Below are 10,591 nucleotides of genomic sequence, written 5' to 3'. Positions count from 1 at the left end.
TTTCTCTTTCCTGTACCAGGTAATTGACTTGGGTGGAGAGCCGATCACAGGCAGTCAGTACTTTGAAAATGGCCGAGTGACAGAATTCAAATATGGTGCAAAACTGGGGACCGTGATCCGCAAGTGGAATGGCGAAAAGATGGCCTACTTAAAGTAAGGGTGACCATCCTGTGACTTCTGCGGGATAATGCAGCTGGATGCACAGCTGGACAGGGTAGCCTCAAGCCTTTGTCTTCTTGTCTAGGAACTGGGGAGAAGGCTGGGGCTTTGTGCCTTCCGACAGAGCCCTGGTCTTTGTGGATAATCACGATAACCAGCGGGGGCACGGGGCTGGTGGAGCTTCGATTCTAACCTTCTGGGATGCCAGGTAAGAGATGCCGTTGTGTGGGTGATGCTGCTTTTGTGGGTTTTCTCCCTGGCATGATGGCCCTTTCCATGTCTCATTACTTTTGGTCTTACAGGCTTTACAAAATGGCAGTTGGTTTCATGCTGGCTCATCCATATGGATTCACGCGGGTGATGTCAAGCTTTCGTTGGCCAAGATATTTTGAAAATGGACGGGTAAGTTTACAAAAACGAAGATCAATTCGCTGTTCATAAGGATCCAAAGAGAGCCAGTGAATCAGTCAAGTCTGGTTAAGCTTGTAAATCTTAAATGATTTCTGTGTCCTGTGCTGTTCTACGTGTTGGAAATATAGTGTTATCTCTAGCTTTCCTCTCCAGTCAGTATCTCCGCATTTTCAGTACGAATGGTAAAACTTCTCTTTTAATGAAAGGATGTTAATGACTGGTATGGACCACCAAGCAACTCGGATGGATCAACGAAATCTGTTACAATTAATGCAGACTCCACCTGTGGCAATGACTGGGTCTGTGAACATCGCTGGCGTCAAATAAGGTAGGGCGCTGTGGAGAAACATTCAGCAAAAGCAGTTAATTTTGCATCATGTTCCTTGTTGCTTTAGAGCTCTTACAGTTACAGCAACAGCCATTCTTTGCACCTCCAGGAACATGGTTATCTTCCGTAACGTGGTGGATGGTGAGCCTTTCTCAAACTGGTGGGACAACAACAGCAATCAAGTGGCTTTTGGACGTGGTAATAAAGGATTCATCGTCTTTAATAATGATGATTGGTAAGTCGTGGGGTTGAAGAGGCTGTGGGATGGCGGCTCTAGAGAGAAGCACAGTGCCTCAAGAGCAATCTGAAACAAAGATGATGTGCTGGGAAGGGGAATGTCTTTGCAATAGAACACAATCAGGTGAAGGAGATGTGATAACACAGAAGCTAAGGCTTAGGGATCTGAAGTGAGTATCCGAAGGTGTAGAAATGGCCTGTTAGTGTTTTTGGTCTGCTAGTCATATTCTCTCTCTCTCTGTCTCCCTCTGAGAAACTATGGCTGTGGCTAGAGTAATGCCCACAGGTTGGAGTAGTAGCAGTTGAAGTTTTGGCAGCTGTGAGTGAAAAGGGAACTCTCACCTCTCTCATGCCACCCAATCTGAATGGGCTGGACAGTCACAGTTCTAATTACTGCTAACAGCGTGTGTCCTGCTGTGAAGCTCAGTGAACCATTTGATTTTGTCCCATACTACCTTTTTGATGACTGGTGGTATCCCTACAGCCTGAGTTAGGTTCCTGTGCTTGCTTGCAACCCCCATTAGTCTAGAGGGCGAAAAGGAGAGGGTAGGGGGTGATACAGGGGGTAAACCGAGAACTCTCTCCCATTCAGTTGCCCTTCAAAGTAATGGACTAGCATCAGATTCGGAAGTGCTTGAGGCAGGTTGAAATACCTGTTTTGAAAACCCAGCATAAAGAGCATTCACCTGTTTTCACTTAGGCAAATGCATGTGAATTTGCAAACCGGACTGCCTGCTGGTACCTACTGTGATGTTATTTCTGGACAGAAGGAGGGCAACAGATGTACTGGAATACAGGTGTATGTTTCTGGTGATGGCAAGGCCAATTTCCAGATTAGTAACTATGCTGAAGACCCATTCATTGCAATTCACGTTGATGCTAAATTGTAGCTCAAGCAAAACATGTTTCTGCTCTTGGTCTGTATGTATGCAATATCTCTGACTATGCAATCGCCTTGTATTCAAGAATGAGCGAGTCTCTGGGTCTAGCAAATAATAAATGGGCTTTAAATGAAAGAGTAATGCTTCTTCTCTTAATGGATTGGATTGTGACTATCTCACGTCACACTTAGTGGCAGGGCAATGGTAGGTTTTAAGGATGTGCTGGCAATGTGACACTGTGCTTCCCAGATTGCAGGAACACCAGGGAAAAAAGCCTGGGTAAGTTAAAAGGGCTTATTTCCAAGGCCGATACATGCACACGCATCATGTGGTGAGGAGTAGCCACGTTGTGGCCAGTCAGCTGCTAGCTGTGTGTATCGACACAAAAATGAGATGCCTTTCTGGTGACAAACCAAACAAAGCGTCTGGCTTGGCAGACCCCAGTGGCCTGCTCCAAGCTCACCTTCACGGTGGCTATTCCAAAGGTATATGTGAAGCGAGATGTGTGTCCGGGCATCGCTTAGTCATTGTGACAGTGGCATAAGCACAGCACCATCTCCACGGTGCGTTACATTTGACAGTTCTGTAATATCTCGCGTAATTATGGAGCCTGAGCACAGACTGGGCAGTTTCCACAGTTTTGCCGTCAGCCATGAGACAATCCCCAGATAAATGTGAGCACGCCACCGTCACTTCAAAGCAAAATGCCTCCTTGGGAGAAAACACTTGGCGTGACCCAGTCTGCCAAGGCAATTACAAAAGGCATTGCAAGAGTTACTGTTTCTGAGAGCAAGGTCCATTTTGAAAGGCTGTTTCCCTTTTCTGGAGGGAGGGAGAGAGGAGGGAGGGAGGGAGGGAGACAGGCAGAGTGTGTGGTTGTGTTGGGGAGGGATTGGCTCAGACTGTGCTCAAGGGTTCAGGGCGTTTGGCAATGTAGTCCTGGTGGGGGAGCATGAAGAAAGGCCGTGTCCCTGGCCCAGGGCTGGACCTACCATCTCCCTTGGTTGGGGTGGCTACAGCCACCTTGCTGAGGGCAGAGGGCCTGCTGGTCAACAGTGGCCTTTGGATCTTCTCGCTGGAAAGGTGTCCAAGACCGGGGAGCCCCACGTGGACGGAGTGAGGAGGAGAGGCTGGTTTGCAGCAGCAGTTAATAGCCATTGCAAGCCTGTCTTCCGCCCCGGGATCAGATCGGGGAGGCCTCCCGCACCTTTGCAACAGCCTGGCGCCGCCTGCTCCTTCTCTCTTTCTGGGTCAGCATAGCCCTGTCTGTGGGAGCTGTGCTGGCAGTGAGCTACAGCCCTGGGAAACCAGGTGATGCTATGTTAGCTGTCGTTCAGAGATGACCTGACCCGGCATATTACACTCGGTCTAGCCATAAAGATCGCCGTTGTTTTCTCAACCCCCTCCAGCGGCTGTGGCAAATGACTGACCTGATGCACATGGCCCCGAGAAGTCCATGAATGAACAGGAGGCAAGAACGTGCCAAATAGGGAGAGGGAGACGTCTGTGCTTGCAAACACTTTGGGATCCAATTTTCGTTGATGCTGGAAGGCAGTGAGTATTTTGCCGGCTGACGCCATCGCAGGTTGAGCCTTAGCTCTGCATCTGATGCTGGAATTGAATGCAGTACGGAGGCAGAAATCACGAGGCAGTCTTACTAGGTGGAAGTAAAACGCTGCTTGGACTGAGACGTTGACTGCTGTGAAAGGACCAGGCTTGAACCGCAGGTTTGGGGGGGAGTGGGGGTGGGGAGGGCTTTTAATTTTACGGAGGCAGTTTTGGCCCAGTGCTTTACAGTGAGGCACGAGACACTTACGGAAGTAAGCAGCGTTGCCATCCAGAACAACAGCACGTCTTTTAGATGGGTTGTGAAGCCCTGAGGTACAGTCAGCTTTCTTCCCGGTCTTCAAGTCATTCCCAGAATTATTATAATTAGAAAAATGTCATCATCATTTTCACTGCTCCATTTTATACAGAATAGGTGTCAGGAACAGCTATGCCAGTGCGGAATGAAAATCTGAAACATTTTGGGGTCTTTTATCCTGTTAAAGTACAGCATTTTCCAGGGCCAAGCAGGATGTCTAATTCATTTGTTGAAGTGTAGGATTTCGGATTTTTGCAGCCGCTATGCAATAGTGCATTATCTGTTGCAAACAAAGTGGTCCTCTCTTTCTTTGTGGAAACTGTGAGTTTTGCTGAGTCATATCACCATCTGAAGGCCTGACTCTGGGGATTTTTTTTGCTTCTCTTCATCATTTTAGAGGCATTTTTGGTGCACTGCCTTGCAGAGTAGCACCTGGTAAGCAAGCTATGTTTCTTTCCTTCTTTTGCAGTTGCTTCATTCTTCCATGATCTCCTCTTCTGCTGTTTTTTCTCCTTGGATCTATCTGAGCCAGTGCAGTGCTGGTGTTTGCTCAAGAGAAAACAGTTGTGTTGCTTTGCTCGCCATGTAACCAAGCCCAAAGTATTGGTGGTAGCCCTCGCCAAAGCACTCTTCCGAGCAGATGACTAAGCTTTACCTGAGCGTGCATCAGGATCCATCTCTTAGCACACTGGTTTCAACTACAGTAGTTTTGGGATTTTTTGCAGTCGGCAGTGTTTACAAGTTAAATCTGTCCATCAGAGGTCATTTTTTGTTGCTGATCAACTCCAATATTGTGAAGATGATAGGTTGCACTGAGATGTACTTTTAAAGTACATTTTGTCAATAAGTTAAGCTATGGCCTTTGCGCTCTTAAGGACAGATGAAATTTTGGGCCCTGAGAAATAAAAGGGCAGCTCAGAAGCTCAGCTATTGCAGTGGCCTGCTCGAGGCTGAAACAATACCAGCCTTGCCCTTAAACATGCAGTCCCGTGAGTACCGTTGTGAGAAGGAAGTGGTCTTGTGGGAAGGGAGTGTGAGAACGAGCAGAGCAGAAGGAAGACAGGCCCCAGGTTGGCTAAGGCAGTTTCCAACTTCTAGAAAGAAGGAAAGCATTCCAAAGAAAGCTGGCCAGGTGACCCTGTGGGAATTTGCCAAAGTGCTACACCTTCTGATCAAGGCAAACTACTGATCACCACCTGAGCAGCGTCCCTCTGGTTCTCTGCAGAAGGTGTCAAGTGTGAGGGGAGTGGAAGCGGAGCTGCAACAAATGCCAATAAGGTCCTTAGTCTAGAGTAGGTGCGAATGGAAAGTTTTAAATGTTGACATGTTCTTTGTGTCAGCGATACATGATAGTTCAAGTTAACTCTCCATGAGGAAGCATCTTGAAGACCAACCTCCCTAAGTCTGTCACGTTCTATTTTAGTAGCCTGTCTGCAAATGGTTGAAGTATTTTCACAGTCTGTCCATCACAAAGACATATGTGACACGTCACAAAGATACCTATTATATGTTTAGCCAAGCTAAATAGCAGCGAGGGAGATGCTTGCATTGAGATTGTTTTTGTGGGACAGAGAACAGTTTGATGTCGTTGGGTCTTGCGCACACATTGACACTGCAGCTCTCTATTGGGAAGGCACTACCACTGCAGCGTGGTATCACTGGTATATTCATTGGGCAGGAGTTGTGCTAGGACCACTTGGGGAAGTACAGGGGCGGGCCTGCTTTTATAGGTTTGCCATTTAAGAGCTTGGGCAAACGGGACCTGCTTCTGCTTTTTCTCCTGGCATGTAAGTTCTGGGAGAGAGAAGGAGGTACAGGACACACACTGAGTGACAGGGCTAGTTTCAGGGAGAACACGGTAGAGGAGGAAATTCAGCTACCAAGTCCATAGAGGTTCCTCTGCTACTGGGATGGTGGTGCCGTATTGTGGCCTCTTTTATTTCTCATGGATACTCACCAAGTGTCACTGGTTTTCTGGTGAAGTTCTTTCAGAAATCGTTTTATCATAAGCATGACTCTAGCTTATTCATAAAGTGTTGTCAGTGAGGCCTTGATTTTATAGGTCAGTACTGAACGAAGAATTGAAACCATGCTACGAGCCAAAGCTAGAAGGTTTTGGAAGTAGGAAATTGAAGGAGAAGCCAGAAGGGGCTCAGGCAACAGCTCCGTTTGGATTCTCAATATAATTTTGTGTTAAGCCTCCAGGACCCTTCTGCTGCATCTCCTTCTGGGTTCTCTTCTTTGCAAGAGCTGAGCTACCGGTCATTCAAAGGGAGAGGAAAACTTGCTCAGAGACTCTGTTGGATAGGAAAATACTAGAAGTTTAGATCACTTTTTACCACATAGTAACAATGGAGTTGCTCCACACAACTGTGTGGTGAAAATCTGTCACAGTTTATAGCAAGGATTGGGCAATAACTCTAGCAATATATATATGCAGGAAAACAAGTCAGTTTCTAGTTACGTGTCAGAGTCCAACACTCTCTGACCAGGTTCTTTTAGATCTTCCCCGTGCAGAGGGTGTGGAATGTTTAGCACCAGATTTGCTTGATTTTAGGTTACAGGGGATTTTGATTTAGCAGAGTGATACAGCAATATATCGAAATGACAATGCAAGTGTAAGTTACACTTAGCTGAATATATCAATTGCAAGATGCAGTTGGGTCACAAAACAAATGGGATTCCCATTACTGGTCTCTGCAATGTGCTCACCTCCATGACACTGGGTGTCCCTGGTTGCCGGCAAGGAATACATGGGTTGAAATCATCTCAAGCCCATTGTCAAGACCCTCAAGACCAAAGTCCTTTTGTTAGTTGTTCAGCTTTTATACCCTGTGTTGTGCTGAGCCAGGTATACACCCTCTCCCTGTCATGCTGCTCTGGCTATCTCAGGGAGGCAGTCACACTCCCTCTGATTAACTCAGGGAAAAACATTTACACAACCAGTTGACCCACTCAGCTGCGAAACAGTCAGCTGATCCACGCATCCGATATAGCCGTTTGTATAAAACAAAGGTCACCTTCCGGTCCCCTTTGTGTTGAGATAAAATAAGTTTTCTTTGCAACAGCTGTGGTCAGTCACACCCTACCTTCTTCCTGGAGATCCATGGGCACATTGCCCTCACCCATCTCCTCTGAGCCTTCTTCCACTTTTGGGGTTTATGGGTCAGTCACATTATCCCTGTGATTCCCCTGTTGAAGGCTCCTGTCATGTCACATGATTCATCTACTATTGACTGACAGTGGCTGATCAGGTCCCTGGTTTTGTGCTAGTATAAATCCTGAGAGCGCGATGCTTTTGAACACTGGTGAGCCCATTCTCATAGGGCTATTAAACTTCTGGTTGTCCTATAATTCCATTCTTTTTGCGTTATCTTCCAGCCCTTCCCCCCCCCCCGCCCCCACCATTGGAGAGCCCATATATCACATTTTTTAATAAACTTTTCAAAAATATTTTTGTTAATAAGACTTGAAAGAGTACCGTTTTGAATGTGGGTACGCTGCCTGCAGGCTGCTCAGTTGGCGATAATGTATATCTTTGTGAAAAAGTAGTTTATCTTCAGGTGTTGGGCAATTCAGGAAAGATCAAAAATGTGGAAAGGTACTCAGCTAGGTAACCAAATAATAACTGACAGCATTTATCTGTGTGAAATCTGTCAGCTGCAGTGGGAACTGTGTCATCACGCAGGAATATAAGTAGCCAGTGAGAAGACCACAACCTTAAACGGCGGACACCATGCAGGTCCTCCTCCTGCTTGTAGCTGCTGGGTTTTGCGGGGCCCAGTACAACCCCAATACTCAGCCCGGGAGGACCTCTATTGTGCATCTCTTTGAATGGCGCTGGGCCGATATCGCTCTTGAGTGTGAACGCTATTTAGCTCCTAATGGATTTGGAGGAGTTCAGGTACGTTGTTTCCTAGCAGTAGGTAGTAAAATTGCTTTGTAGCATTTGATTAATAAATCCAAATGTCTGAATCAGAGACAGCAGAGTCCAAGCAACTGTTCTGCTGAAGATGGAGATGAAAGTAATATAAGCTGTTAGATGCAACCCTAGCTCCTGCAAGGCTCATTATGTTCCATCTCTAGCAGATCAGTTACAAAGAGGCATACTTTCCTCCAAAATTTGTCGCTTGCAAAGCTAAGATTTCCTCTTTATCTTTTTCCAATGGAAGTGCCTAACTATGGAGTTTTGGCATTTCTAATGCCATCACTGTTCCAGATATAAAAATCCTGTCTGTAGCTTCAGCCCTGCAGTGTGTGTGCCCTTCGAAAGCAAACCTGTGCTGGACCTGGGCAACCCATGGGAACCAAAGTAAACTTCCTTGACAGTCTACAGGACTGGCACCTCACAGACCAGAGCTTATGCTGGGGGAGAGGAAACCGGGGTTGGATTGCAGCCTGTTTCTCCTGGAAATCCAGAATAAATCTCTGCATGGAGCACACATTTTGCACTTCAGACTTAGAGTAAGAAAGAATTGGTATTTTATGAAGGTGCATCTTTTCCACTGCAGGTTTCACCTCCAAATGAAAATCTGATTGTAACTAATCCCAATAGACCCTGGTGGGAAAGATACCAGCCCATCAGCTACAAGCTCTGCAGTCGCTCAGGAAATGAAGATGAATTTAGAGACATGGTGACCAGATGCAACAACGTTGGAGTAAGTGCCTGGAGGATGTGTAAATAATATGGGAGGAAGCACTGTTTTGGCTGAGGGATGTTACTGCTCCCATTCCCAAAGGAGGCAGAAAATAAAGAAAAGGGGGAAAAAGAGGAAGAACTAAAGGTGATGCAGTAAAACTCTGGCTGTCACTTTACCACTCTTAGAAACCATACTGAAATGCAGTGACTGCTTTTCTAGGTTCATATCTATGTGGATGCGGTTGTCAACCACATGTGTGGATCTGGGGCTGGCTCCGGCACCTATTCTACCTGTGGAAGCTATTTTAATGCTGGGAACAGAGAATTTCCAGCAGTGCCGTACTCTGGCTGGGATTTCAACGACGGTAAATGTAAAACTGGAAGTGGAGAAATCGAAAATTATGGTGATGCTTATCAGGTAACTTTCTGTGACGAAAGTTTGACATCTGTTTTCTTGACTGGATTTGTTGTTCCATTTGTTCTCTCCTGTTGTGTAAATGTTACAGTGCAGCAAAAGAAAGGGAGGAGGTTATCACAGAAATTGTTGCTTAGTTACCTGAGTAGTGACTAAAGTAATTAATGCCGGCTTCTGTTTAGGCAAGGTTCTGTAGGTATGTAATAACATAAGAACTGAGAAATCAAGAAGCCTCCTCACCTGTTTCATGCGGGCATGTGCAGGAGTATGCTCCTGAGTTGAGTCCAAGGTACTTAGCTCAGTCAGCGAGCAGTTAGGGTTTGTAAGCGTAGCTGACACTGATAAAGAGCCCCCGCAGAAAATTGGCAGCAGTGCAAAGTGTTACCCTGGCTGAGCGTGTTGCTCTTTTCTGTATATTAAATCAAGGTTTGTTCTTTCTTGGGTTTAGAGCTCTTACTGCATCCACTTTGCCACCRTACACCATGCTGTTTCTCATCCTAAATTCTGAGGACAGCTGTGCAGAGAGATGATATCCTTCAGGACTGCCCAAACTTGGGAATCAGGCTGTGTAGTAACTTTATCATTGTTTTGGTGCAGACTTTGGAAGCATTTTCTTCTGTATGGTTGTGATATACAAGCTGAGTTGATTTGACTAGTTGAAAAGCCCAAACATTTTATTGCAAGATACGTGTTTTGTAACCTGAAGGAGTGACACCTCAAAACTTTTTTGACAGGTCCGGGACTGCCGCTTGGTTAGCCTTCTGGATCTGGCCCTGGAAAAGGACTATGTGCGCTCCAAAGTTGCTGAGTACATGAATCACCTCATAGATATTGGTGTAGCAGGCTTCCGGATTGATGCTGCCAAGCATATGTGGCCTGGGGACATAAAGGCATTTCTAGACAAGCTGCACAACCTAAATACTAACTGGTTTTCTTCAGGATCTAGACCTTTCGTTTACCAGGAGGTAATCTCTTTTTTTTTTTTTTTTTTCCCTCTGTCATCTTTCTGTCATCTTTGTTCCTTTCCATCTTTCCCTTCCTCATGCAGGGGAATGGAAGTAATGTTATGGGCTTGATCCTACAAACCCACAAAGGCTGAGCCCTGCAGTCTAGCGGTCAGAAGTCTAAATTGAGACTTGCACTCCAGAATTGCAAGACGCCTTGAAATCTTCATGGAGCAGCTCCCTGGAGACTTCTAATAGTCATATGACTAGGAGGTGATGGTGCAGTACGTGATGACAACCATACGGCCAAAGAAAGAGCTAACCACTTCTCTGGAGCAGACCTTCAAAAACGATGAATAGCTTTGGTTTTTAAAAAAGCTTCAACCATAGACCATTGCCCAACTTTTTCCTGTCTTTATTCAGTTCCATTTTCACATGTCTGCATCGTGTTTTATACTGAATTGGGTTTGATTTACATAGCAGAAGCAAATGTGCTTAGCAGATTACAAAAGTTGTTTCTCTCGATGTGAGGCAAGAACTAATGTTCAGGACTGTACACTGTACTCTTTTTTTTTTTTTTTTTTTTTTAACTTTGGTCAGGCTGGCATAGATCCCTGCTTTCTCTTTCCTGTACCAGGTAATTGACTTGGGTGGAGAGCCGATCACAGGCAGTCAGTACTTTGAAAATGGCCGAGTGACAGAATTCAAATATG

General features: G+C 45.8%; 2 protein-coding genes across 2 annotated transcripts; both read left to right on the top strand.

The window, feature by feature from the left end:
- Positions 1-7: 7 nt before the first annotated feature.
- On the top strand, positions 8-2,145 carry LOC112965148 (pancreatic alpha-amylase; the record flags this gene model as incomplete). Its single annotated transcript, XM_026063895.1, has 6 exons — positions 8-153; positions 245-367; positions 462-561; positions 777-898; positions 1,008-1,133; positions 1,836-2,145. Coding segments are annotated over 6 exons (807 nt in total), but the record flags the coding sequence as incomplete, so codon positions are not given.
- A 5,264-nt stretch (positions 2,146-7,409) lies between these two features.
- Positions 7,410-10,587, top strand: LOC112965147 (pancreatic alpha-amylase-like; the record flags this gene model as incomplete). The annotated part of the gene is made up of 5 exons (XM_026063894.1): positions 7,410-7,784; positions 8,392-8,538; positions 8,740-8,937; positions 9,669-9,899; positions 10,516-10,587. Coding segments are annotated over exons 1-5 (816 nt in total), but the record flags the coding sequence as incomplete, so codon positions are not given.
- Positions 10,588-10,591: the final 4 nt, after the last annotated feature.

The sequence above is a fragment of the Apteryx rowi genome, unplaced genomic scaffold (assembly GCF_003343035.1).
Source record: "Apteryx rowi isolate R43461 unplaced genomic scaffold, aptRow1 scaffold_2023, whole genome shotgun sequence".
Taxonomy (NCBI): domain Eukaryota; kingdom Metazoa; phylum Chordata; class Aves; order Apterygiformes; family Apterygidae; genus Apteryx; species Apteryx rowi.
Note: the sequence above shows the minus strand (reverse complement) of the source record. Positions and strands in the feature narration are given on the sequence as shown.